General features: G+C 38.4%; 1 protein-coding gene across 1 annotated transcript in view; it reads right to left on the bottom strand.

Annotated features, from left to right (window-relative positions):
- Positions 1 to 14099, bottom strand: part of CCDC146 (coiled-coil domain containing 146) — a 142239-nt gene that overhangs the window by 109500 nt on the left and 18640 nt on the right. The window contains exon 2 of the mRNA XM_027539758.1: positions 9318 to 9487. Within this exon, the coding sequence (XP_027395559.1) occupies positions 9318 to 9476 (159 nt within the window). The 5' untranslated portion in view covers positions 9477 to 9487. The remainder of the gene's footprint in view (positions 1 to 9317; positions 9488 to 14099) is intronic.

Below are 14099 nucleotides of genomic sequence, written 5' to 3'. Positions count from 1 at the left end.
TAAATTTGAGTAAATTTTAGTAGCTTTAATAACAATGGTAATAAATATTTCCTAACACAGAGCCTGGCACATAGTGGGCACTGAATTAATATCTGTTAAAAAGATTAAGATTTAACATCTCTCACTGCAATTCAAAAACTTGGTATCTCAATTCTTTTCCAATTGGACATGCAACTAAAACTTGATCACAGATATATTTATTATACATTTTTAAGGAGTCCAACAGTTGATAGTTTTATATAGAATCTGTTTCAGTGAAAAGGTCACTTATCAACAAGCCTAATCCATCGTAATCTACACATCCACAATACTTGCATACCCTACACTCTAACAGAATTTTGTATTATATACAGATTCACACTTTTACTTCCCTAGTGTTTTCCTCCAGTGTTCACACTCCCCCTTGTGTCTCCCAAATGCTCTGTGCTACTTTTTCTCTATCCCTTGGTTAAATCAGGTCAAAGACTTAACAATGTTTGGCATAAAAATTATTTTTAGGAAATGAAAGGAGTTGCTGACTAGTTCTGATGAAAAGCAAAACAGCCAAAAGGCTCAGGCAAGATACACTCATGTTTTGGTTTTGGCTCTTGGCATTCAGACAAGAATGATTTTATGATTTCCAACGCTTGGAAAAGTTCAGTATCTGACACACTGACATTTGACAACCAAGTTGACCCTTAGAAATCAGTGCTACTTTACATAACCACGTACAGATTAAAAGTAGAAATTTTGACTTGGGGAATACCATGAAAGCTATCACTTAAATTAAGCCTGAATGTGCAACAGACATGATGCTTTGAATAAAGAGATACACACTATTTGTTAACAATATTTTGCAATACTATGGAGAAGGCAATGGCACCCCACTCCAGTACTCTTGCCTGGAAAATCCCACGGACTGAGGAGCCTGGTGGGCTGCAGTCCATGGAGTCGCTAAGAGTCAGACACGACTGAGCGACTTCACTTTCACTTTTCACTTTCATGCATTGGAGAAGGAAATGGCAACCTACTCCAGTGTTCTTGCCTGGAGAATCCCAGGGACGGGGGAGCCTGCTGGGCTGCCATCTATGGGGTTGCACAGAGTCGGACACGACTGAAGTGACTTAGCATACAATACTAAATATTTACTACTTATCTCTGTGCAAGATCTAGAGCCAGGTGCTGTTTAACACATGGTCCTCACCATAGTGTCAGAGGAGGACAATTGCTTATAGCTCATCAGGGTGTGTATCTTGGTACAGTCTTTTCAGAAAGTCATTTGAAAGTATTTCCCAGCATCAGTGAGTCAGTGCTTCCCAACAGGTGGCCAAAGTATTGGAGCTTCAGCTTCAGCATCAGTCCTTCCAGTAAATATTCAGGGTTGATTTCCTTTAGGATTTATTGGTTTGATCTCCTTGCTGTCCAAGGGACTCTCAAGAGTCTTCTCCAACACCAATTGGAAAGCATCAATTCTTCGGTGCTCTCCCTTCTTTATGGTCCAACTCTCACATCTGTACATGATTACTAGAAGAACCATAGCTTTGACTGTACAGACCTTTGTCAGCCAAGTGATGTCTCTGTTTTTTAATATGCTGCCTAGGTTTATCATAGCTTTTCTTCCAAGGAACAAGCATCTTTTAATTTCATGGCTACAGTCACCGTTTGCAGTGATTCTGGAGCCCAAGAAAATATAATCTTCCACTGTTTCAACTTTTTCCCCCATCTATTTGCCTTGAAATGATGGGACTGAATGGCATGATCTTAGTTTTTTGAATGTTGAGTTTTAAGCCAGCTTTTTCACTCTCTGCTTTCACTCTCAACAAGAGGCCCTTTAGTTCCTCTTCGCTTCCTGTTATTAGAGTGCTATTTCTCCCGGCAATCTTAATTCCAGTCTGTGATTCATCCAGCCTGGCATTTTGCATGATGTACTATGTATGTAAGTTAAATAAGCAGGGTGACAATATACAGCTTTGATGTAATCCTTTCCCAATTTTAAGCCAGTCTGTTGTTCCACATTAAGTTCTAACTGTTGCTTCTTGGCCTGCATACAGGTTTCTTAGGTCAGGAAAGTTGGTCTGGTATCCCCATCCCTTTCAGAATTTCCCCCACTTTGTTGTGATCTACACAGTCAAAGGCTTTAGCATAATCAATGAAGCAGAAGTAGATGTTTTTCGGGAATTCCCTTGCTTTCTCTGTGATCCAACAGATGTTCACAATTTGATCTCTGGTTTTTCTACCTTTTCTAAATCAGCTTGTACATCTGGAACTTCTTGGTTTACATACTGCTGAAGTCTTGCTTGAATGATTTTGAGCATTACCTTGCTGGCATGTGAAATGAGCACGACTGTACAGTAGTTTGAGCATTATTTGGCATTGCCCTTCTTTGGGATTGGAATGAAAACTGATCTTTTCCAGTCATGTGGCCACTGCTGAGTTTTCCAAATTTGCTGACAAATTGAGTGCAGCACTTTAACAGCATCATCTTTTAGGATTTGAAATAGTTCAGCTGGAATGTCATCACCTCTAGTATCTTTGATGCTTCCTAAAGCCCACTTGACTTTACATGCTAGGATGTCTGGCTCTAGGTGAGTGACTACATCATCATGGTTATCTGGGTCATTAAGACCTTTTTTATACAGTTCTGTGTATTCTTGTCAACTCTTCTTAATCTCTTCTGCTTCTGTTAGGTCCTTGCCATTTCTGTCCTTCATTGTGCCCATCTTTGCATGAAATGTTCCCTTGGAATCTATAATTTTCTTGAAGAGATCTCTAGTCTTTCCCATTCTATTGTTTTCCTCTATTCCTTTGCATTGTTCGTTTAGGAAAGCTTTACCTCTCCTTGCTATTCTTTGGAACTCTGCATTGAGTTGGGTATATCATTCCCTTTCTCCTTTGTCTTTCACTTCTTTTCTCAGCTATTTGTAAGGCTTCCTCAGACAACCACTTTGCCTTCTTGCATTTCTTTTTCTTGGGGATGGTTTTGATCACTGCCTCCTGTACAGTGTTACAAACCTCCATCCATAGTTCTTCAGGCACTCTCTACCAGATCTAATCCCTTGAATCTATTCATCACCTTCACTGTATAATCATAAGGGATTTGATTTAGTTCATGCCTGAATGGCTGGGTGGTTTTCCATACTTCCTTCAACTGAGGCCTGAATTTTGCAATAAGGAGTTCATGATCTGAGACACAGTCAGCCCCAGGTCTTGTTTTTGCTGACTGTATAGAGCTTCTCCATCTTCAGCTGCCAAGAACATAATCAATCTGATTTCAGTACTGCCTTTTTGGTGATGTCCATGTGTATAGTTGTCTCTTGGGTTGTTGGAAAAGGGTGTTTGCTATAACCTGCATGTTCTCTTGACAAAAATCTGTTAGCCTTTGCCCTGCTTCATTTTGTACTCCCAAGGCCAAACTTGCCTGTTACTCCAGGTAACTCTTGACTTCCTACTTTTGCATTCCAATCTCCTATGATGAAAAAGACATGTTTTTTTGGTGTCCTTGTATGTCTCATAGTACTGGTCAACTTCAGCTTCTTCTGTTTAGTGGTTGGGGCATAGATTTTGATTACTGTGATGCTGAATGGTTTGCCTTGGAAATGAACCAAGATAATTCTGTTGTTTTTGAGATTGCACCCAAGTACTGCATTCTGGACTCTTGTTGGCTTTGAGGGCTGCTCCATTTCTTCTAAGGGATTCTTGCCACAGTAGTAGATATTTGAAGATATCAATTAAAGTTGAATATAAGCCTAAATTATGACACAGGAACCCCAGTCCTAGGTATACACCCAAGATAAATGACTTCATAAGTATAAAGCATGCACAAGAATGATCATGGTACTATGATTCCATTCATATGATTTTTTAAAAGAGGCAAAACTAATATGTAGTGATAAGTCAGAATAGTGGCTAACTTTGGTGGGAGCAATGACTTGGAAGAGTTTCAAGGGACACTACTGAGTTGCAGGAAATATATTTTCATGTCAGTGTAAATATGGCATGAATGAAGAAGAGATAAATTCAAGAAATAGTTAATGGAGATATTTAACCCTCAAGCTAATAAAGAGAACACAGGAGGAGAATTAGGATCGGGAGAATAATGAATTTAGTGCTGAACATGTTGGTTAATGGCATATGTAAAAAAGTGCTATACCCTGAGTATTTGTGTTTACCGAATATATGTTACACCTTAACAAAAATTTTTTTAAATAAAAGTTTTCAACAGGACAAGAGAAGTCTGTAGAGTGTCAGTCCTCATCATTAGGCAGCCATGGCAGGGTTGAGGAGCAGGTGTCTAGAATTAACCCACACAATCCATTGATGTGACTTCATTCCCAAGCACCACTTTGAACATTAATCCCAAAGAGTGGATTTAACACAATGTAGTCCCTGCCCTGTTAAGTCTTACTGTTTAATGTGATCATAATATCAGTGAGGAATTAAATCTGCTATGCAAAATACTGCATGATGAGAAGATATTCAGTAAATATCTGTTAATGATCCTGTACCAAGTGAAAGGTACAGCCTACAAATGCCATAAGAATTGACAGGTTGGAGAAAATACTGTGCGCTGGCTGCTCAGATACAGTTTCTTGAAAGATGTGGGAACTAAGCCAGATTCTAAAAGGTTGGGAACCGATGCAGGTTTGCAAGGGGTGGCCTCTGCAAGTGTTTGATCTGATTTCTTTTTAGTGGGAGTACCATAGTCTTTCAAGAGGCAACATAAGTAGGAGGATTATGGACAGCCATGACCTTGCATCATGCTTTGTGAATATGTTGCTAGTTTACTAGCCATCTAAATATGGGAGACTCCATACTAAGAGGAGTAACATAAACAGAAGATCATGAGGGCTATGTGAACTATTAGATTGCAAAAGTAGTTTGGGCCCAAATCGCAGAGTGCCATGACTGCGGAACACATTCTGTGTGCAATGTTAGATGAGAGCATGATATCCATGCTTTACAATTAAGTAGCACTGGGCCAATTGTATGGCTAGCATTAGCAACAATAAATGCGTCAGCAGCTTCTGGTTCTTTCTGTGAGATGCCAAGCATCTGGATCTTTAGAATTGGATTTCTGACTGCTTTCTTTCAGAACTTTTGTTATTCTGCAGATTCAACTTCTGTTTGGACAACTGAAGGAGGAAGGCTTATATATAATAGGTTAAAAAATTATAAGACTTGGGAATCTTAGACTTGTGAATCTTAGAAAATAAAGCTAGATGCCAATAGGAATAACCTCAAGGGTGTTTATTATGGAAGTAAAGTTGTTTTAAGCCAATAATTCACTATGCAAGACTTTTGCTGGCTGAAAAAAAAAAAAAAAAGAGTTCTCAGGCAGTAAAATCATTGGTGTAAATACTACCCAAAACAGCTGGACAGTTCTTTGACCTTATAATCAAAGGTATCCACTATATCAGGGCGGGGGGGGGGGGGGACCATACCCAATGATTAATAGCTATAATTTGTGCATACATGAGTATTAACAGATTCTTGAAATATTTAATGAATCGTTACCTTGAAGAGCAATATTCAGGAGAAGTTGTCCTAAGTTCTCCTTTGATGTTACAAAGCAAACATTTCCTGTTTATTTATCTGTGGCTTACAAAATTTGACTATAATTTTTATTGTTAGCATAACCTTTGGTAGAATTCCATGGTGGCTCAGATGGTTAAGCGTCTGTCTACAATGTGGGAGATCTGGGTTTGATCCCTGGGTCGGGAAGATCCCCTGGAGAAGGAAATGGCAATCCACTCCAGTACTATTGCCTGGAAAATCCCATGGACAGAGGAGCCTGGTAGGCTTCAGTCCATGAGGTCACAAAGAGTCGGACACAACTGAGCAACTTCACTTTCACTTTCACTTTGGTAGAAATAAACTGTTCCCTTATTTGATAGAATTATTAGGAATAGTGGTATGAAAGTAGAAATACTATTTCAAAGTTAGACATATGATGGATTTTAGAAGAAATAGAGAACCCTGATCATTTGAAAACATGAATAATAGAGGTATAAACTCATCATTATAAATATATAAAGATATAGATAGAAATATATATAAATTTGCATAGAATAAATATATTTATGTGCCTATTTCCTATCTCTAAGAGTACTTAGAAGCAATGATAGTCCAGTAGCAGTGAACACATCCAGCACTGAGATCTTAGTTTTCAAATATCATTCTCCTCTGAAAAGGGAACTAAAAATCCTTTGAGAAATGGCTGATCCTAGAGTTGGAGCAACGGGGAAGCCAATGGCACCCCACTCCAGTACTCTTGCCTGGAAAATCCCATGGATGGAGCCTGGAAGACTGCAGTCCATGGGGTCGCTGAGGATCGGACACGACTGAGCGACTTCACTTTCACTTTTCACTTTCATGCATTGGAGAAGGAAATGGCAACCCATTCCAGTGTTCTTGCCTGAAGAATCCCAGGGACGGAGGAGCCTGGTGGGCTGCCATCTATGGGGTCACACAGAGTCGGACACGATTGAAGTGACTTAGCAGTAGCAGCCGCAGAGTTGGAGCAAAGAAAATGCAAGCTGAACGTGCAATATATTCTTATGACAGAAAGTTAAGAAGTACATAAAGAATCTTAGGAACACGTCAAAAGGGTAAGTGAGCCTTCTTGAAAGAGTTACACTGACCAAATCTGGGACAATTGAAGTATCAAAATGAATAATGGCAATGATGGATTATAACTCACTGAGTAGAATAAGAACTCATAAGTTCACCCTGATGGGTGATGGATGGATTGATAGATACAGGAAAGAAGAGAACATTCTACCTTACAGTAGGATGCCGACTAATAATTGTAGAAGAAATGATGGAATAAGAAACTTGCCATTTTGCAGCCATCATAGTAATAATTAATTTGGGGAAGAATCATCAGAGATGTAAAACTAGTAGGTGAAAATTTTAGCAGAGCAGGATACTTAAATGGAGGCGATGTAATCCCAGCTAAGCTTCTTCAAATCCTAAAAGATGACACTGTTGAAGTGCTGCACTCAGTATGTCAGTAAATTTGGAAAACTCTGCAGTGACCACAGGACTGGAAAAGATCACTTTTCATTCCAATCCCAAAGAGGGGTAATACCAAAGAATGTTCAAACTAGCATACAGTTGTACTCATTTCACATGCTAGCAAAGTAAAGCTCAAAATCCTTCTAACTAGGCTTCAGCAGTATGTTAACTGAAAACTTCCAGATGTACAGACTGGGTTTAGAAAGGGCAGAATAACCAGACATCAAATTGCAAACATCTGCTGGGTCATAGGAAAAGCAAGGAAATTCCAGAAAAAAAATCTGCTTCTTTGACTATGCTAAAGCCTTTGACTGTGAGGATCACAACAAATGGTGGGAAATTCTGAAAGGGATGGGAATACCAGACCTGTCTCCTGAGAAACCTGTATGCAGGTTAAGAAGCAACAATTAGAACCAGACATGGAACAACTAACTGACTGATTCCAAATTGAGAAAGGAGTACAACAAGTCTGTATATTGTCACTCTGCTTATTTAACTTATATGCAGAGTACATTATGTGAAATGTTGGGCTGAAAGAATCACAAGCTGCAATCAAGATTGCCAGGAGAAATATCAACAACCTTAGATAGGTAGATGATATCACTCTAATGGCAGAAAGTGAAAAGGAACTAAGGAGCCTCTTGATGAAAGTGAAAGAAGAGAGTGAAATGGCTGGCTTAAAACTTGACATTTAAAAAATAAAGATTGTAGCATCTGGTCCCATCACTTCATGGCAAATAGATGGGGAAAAATCAAAACAGTGACAGATTTTCTTATCTTGGGCTCCAAAATCACTGCAGACAGTGACTCAGCCATGAAATTAAGTGTGCCTGCTCCTTGGAAGAACAGCAGATTAAAAGGCAGAGATAACACTTTGCTGACAGAGGTTTATACAGTCAAAACTATGGTTTTTCCAGTAGTCATGTATGGATGTGAGAGTTGGACCATAAAGAAAGCTGAGTGCCAAAGAATTGATGCTTTCGAATTATGATGCTAGAGAAGACTCTTGAGAGTCTCTTGGACTACAGAGAGATCAAACCATTCGATCTCAGTCCTGAATATTCATTGGAAGGACTGATGTTGAAGTTCCAATACTTTGGCCACCTGATGGGAAGAGCCAACTCACTGGAAAAGACCCTGATGCTGGGAATGATTGAAGGCAAAAGGAGAAAAGGGCAGCGGAGGATGAGATGGTTGGATAGTATTACCAACTCAATGGACATGAATTTGAACAAACTCCAGGAGATAGTGAAGGGCAGGGAAGCCTGGTGTGCTGCAGTCCATGGGGTTGCAAAGAGTTGGACACGACTTAGTGACTGAATGACAACAAAGAGGATACGTAAATAGCCTCAGATTATCTCCCCATAGGGCCTTATTAATTTCGAGAAGAAAAACGTAACTTTATAGAAAAGAAAGCTAGAAGTCACCACCTTAACCAAGTGATAAAAGCTGAAAACATGAGTAATGGAACAAACTGACATCAGTTGTTCGTGATACGTCGTTTATATGTATATGTAAAACAAAATTTCAACAATATTCAAAACATTTACACCAACAAAATATTTGGGTGGGGATTTACTTTTGCTTCTGGTTTTAAGTAAACTCTGATTTTACCCAAAGATTTTTTTAGCTTAATATTACTATCAAATTTCTTAGATGTTTTATTCAGTTATATTCATGTAAATTTAGGAGTCCAGAATTCATATGCCCTCTAAGCTCTTTTCTCAAGTACAGCTCTCAAAATTGACAAGTTGCTATGTGGTCAGTTACTATTAAAGAAAACAGTCTCCTCATTTTGGGGTATTTCCTAAATGTTCATCTTATTTTTTAAAAAAATCAGAAAAAAATGTAACAAAAATCGTATTTCCTGTTTTGCTTCTCTGCTAATAGAAAACAGTATATTTCAGTGCCCTTCTGAAGTAACTACATTTACTAAATGTATATTCTGTCTATCATTATAAGATAAAACCTTTTATCTTCATTTTATTGAAGTAGTCTATCCAATAATGAAAGAAATCTCTCTTAATTAATTTACCAACAGACAGAATGTACTTAAGTAGTTGCATGTATGTAAAGATTTATTATGCCTTCAAAGTACCCGAGCCTACACTACTGCATTAGTCCAGGATTATGTGATAGGCTTTCAGAAGAGAAGGTGGGGACTACTTTAAAGAGCTTGAAACAGTATGTATCACATACAGATTACATATGATAAATTATTTTGATGATGATATTAACTTCATCTGAATTTTTAAGTAGGTAAGGAGGCAAGTCTCATTGTAGTAATTTATAAAGGGAGTAATAAATAAATATATATGTACCTCATGCAGACAAATGAAAGCTGGAGTTGTAGATAAATCAACAAATCGCTCATCTTGGATGTTAATTGTGGGTGCAGTGGCATAAATGGGGTCCTCTTGCGCCTTTCCACCTTTCTCCTCTTCCTCTTCTTGGTCTGTGTCTGTGGTACTGTCTTCCATTTTTCACAATTCTAAAATAAAATCATTCCATATTTAGCTATTTATGGATATCTTCAGTTATAAAGTAAAATTAATGGAGGATAGGATAATAAAAGCAATTAGAGTAATCTGTTCAATGAAATTCTAGGTCAGGAAACTTAGCTGCAATCACATTACTATAAAAGGCTGCTTTGTTGCAAAGATGCTCTCCATTGATACACTCAAAGCAATACTTCCGATTTTAAAGAGTAGATTATTTCACTAACTGGAAAAAATAATTAGTAACTAGAATTTAGGTTCCATGAAGGCAGAAAATAAACCTAATTTTGTTCACTGAGTATTGTAGTAGGCACTCAATTACTATTCATTGATTGGATTAATAAACAGAACCTTTATCCTTAAAATATAGCACAAAGTTAATTCAAATTACTTTTGGAAACATAAAAAACAACAGCCTGTGGCGCCCCACTCTGCCTTGGGCATGCACGTGTGCACAAGGCCTCCGGGCTAATTGCCCGATACCCACACTGCCTGCTGCTGCCACTGCGCAGGCCTGTGTGCTTGTGCACCCTGATGCAGGCCGGTCTCTGTGCTCGTGTGCATATGCTCAGCTCTTCCATCGGACTCCACTTACAAAACATAAGCTGGTATTTCAAGCTGGTGACACCAGAACGTTAAGCCAAGTACTGGCCCCTCCAAAAGTGGGTCATTTTATCACCGCACAGGTCACACATCCTTGAAACCAGCCCTGATTATTGACCATTGATTTCCTCAAGTAGTCAAGTGGACCTAGAGTCCTTTCTAAAATGACCCCTATGTTGGCTAGCAAGGTTTCTATTGGTTCACTTTGGTGGCATTGGGATGGCCGCTCCTCTGAGAGCTGGTAAGAGGCCTCCATTGCATAGAAGAATGCCAATCTAATCTGCTCTTTTGATCTCCGCATATGTGAATTTTCACTCGACAGATGAGCATACCTGCTTTCTTCTCTTACTAGACAGGATCACTTCAACTGTCATAATTTCTTTTTGCTTTAATTTTTTTTAATTTTTATGCAATTTTTAAAAGTTACTCTCCATTTTCACTTATTACAAAATACTGGTTATATTCCTCATGTTGTATGATACATCTTTGAGCCTATGTTACACCCAACAGTTTGTACCTCCCTGCTGGTAATCACTTGTTTGTCTATATATTTATGAGTCTGTTTCTTTTATATTATATTCACTAGTTTGTTCCAATTTTTAGATTCCACATATAAGCGATATCATACGGTATTTATCTTTTTTGTTTGACTTATTTCACTTAGTGTAATGCCCTCCAAGTCCATCCATGTTGCTGCAAATGGCAAAATTTCATTCTTTTTTATGACTTGAGTAGTATTCCATTGAGTAGTATTCTGCATCTTCTTCATCCATTCATCTGTTGATGGACATTTAGGTTGTTTCCATATCTTGGCTGTTGTAAGTAGTGCTGCAGTGAACACTGAGGTCCATGTATTTTTTTGAATTTGTGTTTTTTCAGATATTTACCAAGGAATGGAATTGCTGGGTCACATGGTAGTTCTATTTTTAGTTTTTTGAGGAAGCCCCATTCTGTTCTCCACAGTGACTGCACCAATTTACATTCCCGTCAACAGTGTAGGAGGGTTCCCCTTTTTTCCACATCAATGGCAGATTATGTTACTTGTGGTCTTTTTGATGTTAGCCATTTGGACAAGTGAGGTGATATCTCATTGTAGTTTTGATTTGCATTTCCCTGATGATTAGCAATGTTGAGCATCTTTTCATGTGCATTTTGGGTGGCCATCTGCATTTCCTCTTTGGTAAAATGTGTTTTCAGGTCTTCTGCCCATTTTTTGATTGATTGTTTTATTTGATGTTGAGTTGTATGAGATATTTATATATGTTGGATATTAATCCCTTATTGGTCATATCACTTGGAAATATTTTCTCCCATACAGTAGGCTGTCTTTTTATTTTGTTGATGGTTTTCTTTGCTGCACAAAAGCTTTAGGTTTAATTAGGTTCCATTTGTTTATATTTGCCTTTATTTCCTTTACTTTAGGAGAGGATCCAAAAATATATTGCTGCTTTATGTCAAAGAGTGTTCTGCCTATGTAATTTTAAGGTTTTGTTGAGCGCATATTGCCTATTATGTCTATGTTATCCCTACTCTGATGATACGGCTCCTCCTTCCTTTAATATGGAAAATATGTTCTAAAATATGAATCTAGATGGCACGGCGGGCTCTGATTCCTGAATTTATTAAAGTGGTCACAGGCATATCACTGATTGATTGTTTTCTCCTCTCTAAAATGGAAGTGATAGTAACTAATTTTTCTGTTTCATAAAGAAAATGCATATTAGATGTGATAATGCCTCTGGACTTGTAGCTTCCACTCTACCATCTCCACTTTTCTGCCACAGCCATAAATTGCACATGCACTTGCCTTCCTCCTCTTGCTACAAAAACCCTTCACAGTTGTAGCATGCACTTCCATCATGAAGCACCGAATGTCTGGTTGTTTTTCCTTATGTGATATTAATAGTAATTGAGATTGTTTGGACTGCCCCTCCTTTAACACACACATTTTTAATGTCATAATACAGTTTAAAAAAAAATAGTACCTGTTATTATTAAGGTATCACAACCTTAATCAGTTTATTGTTTAAGTCTTCAGGGAACTGGAAATGGCTTGATGACAGATCTGCTGCTGCTGCTGCTGCTAAGTCGCTTCAGTTGTGTCCGACTCTGTGCGACCCCAGAGGTGGCAGCCCACCAGGCTCCCCCGTCCCTGGGATTCTCCAGGCAAGAACACTGGAGTGTTTAGATATTTGTGTTAATAAGCTAAAATATGTACGTTCAATCATTTCATGGATGAAAAATGTTTAGGGCTTTCCCAGCAAAACATTTTCTTCAGAACATCAGGTCATAACTGTTATTTTCAGCTTTTTCTTTTAGCCTTTTCTTTAAGAAATATATCAAATATAACCATAGTAACTTCAACAAATAACAATTCGAGTAATTTTGTTTTATCTAAACCCTTTCATTTTCCCTTTCCACTCTCATATTATTTTGAAGCAAAACCTAGACAGCTAGACTTAATAATATATACTGAAGAACTCCCTAAATATCTTTGTATATTTGTAGAGATAGTTCTCATTTCATTTCACAGGTGCAAGGCACCCCTTTGCATAGGTATGCCACAAGCTATTCAAATAATCCCTTATTTATAAATATATGAATGTTTCCAGTTTTCTGCCATTACAGTTTTGCAAAGCAAAGTACACCAATTTATTTAAAAGTATATTTTCAAGGCTCTTGGAATCTTTATAATCCAGATGGCATTAACCTGAAAACAGAAGCTCAGGCTGTCTTCTCAGAGCATGGCACCTTTAAATATGGTACAGCTTACCTGGGCAACGAAAGAAGATGTCACGCTGAATTTGCACAAATTCTTGAGTCTGTTGATGTTTTCAGGCTCTACTGTCTTGAAAACATTCTAAATATTTTACGGCAGGTAAGACATTTTACATAGGAAAGCAACTGCTACTGCTGCTGCTGCTAAGTCGCTCCAGTCGTGTCTGACTCTGTGCGACCCCATAGACGGCAGCCCACCAGGCTCCCCCATCCCTGAGATTCTCCAGGCAAGAACACTGGAGTGGGTTGCCATTTCCTCCTCCAATGCATGAAAGTGAAAAGTGAAATCAAAGTCTCTCAATCGTGTCCGACCCTCAGCGACCCCATGGACTGCAGCCTTCCAGGCTCCTCCGTCCATGGGATTTGCCAGGCAAGAGTGCTTGAGTGGGGTGCCATGGCCTTCTCCTTAGGAAAGCAACTAAAGGACACTAATGGGATTCTGACAGACATTATCAGACAAACTTCAACCGTTAGAAAAGAAAGGGAGAGTAAGAAAGTTAAAAAACACAATAGAGGCAAGTGCAAATGTCTCATGTGAATTAAATATAAAACACTAATAAATCTAGTTAAATATAGAGACTGAAAGGCTTTAAGTAGATACCAAAGTTTAACAGACAAAAAAAATTCAAGGATTAGTTAATATAGCAAAGCCCATTGTACTAATATTATCATGCTGCAGTCAATATGAATTAAGAGCCATAAATAAAAGAACAATATATACTCATAGGCCACAATGATATAAACAAGAGAATATTTATAAAACGTCTAAATGCCTGGTGTAAGAACTACATAGCTATCAAGCATAGTGATTCTAGAGCCATATATCTCCATAATACCTAAATCAATTACGCAAACATTTATTGAGTCATTTTATGAAAATCAAGAGTCTACAAAGATGCAAGCGATTTACAATCTAAAGAGGGAGGAATGCAGGGAAATAATTTCTATGTCATACAAGATAAGGTACAATCAGTCAGTTCAATTGCTCAGTCGTGTCCGATTCTCTGCGACCCCATGGACTGCAACATGCCAGGCTTCCCTGTCCATCACCAAATCCCGGAGCTTGCTTAGACTCATGTCCATCGAGTTGGTGATACATCCAACCATCTCAGCCTCTGTCATCCCCGTCTCCTCCTGCTTTCAATCTTGCCCAGCATCAGGGTATTTTCCAGTGAGTCAGTTCCTCGCATCAGGTGGCCAAAGTATTGGAGCTTCAGCTTCAAC

Source organism: Bos indicus x Bos taurus, chromosome 4 (assembly GCF_003369695.1).
Source record: "Bos indicus x Bos taurus breed Angus x Brahman F1 hybrid chromosome 4, Bos_hybrid_MaternalHap_v2.0, whole genome shotgun sequence".
NCBI lineage: Eukaryota > Metazoa > Chordata > Mammalia > Artiodactyla > Bovidae > Bos > Bos indicus x Bos taurus.
Note: the sequence above shows the minus strand (reverse complement) of the source record. Positions and strands in the feature narration are given on the sequence as shown.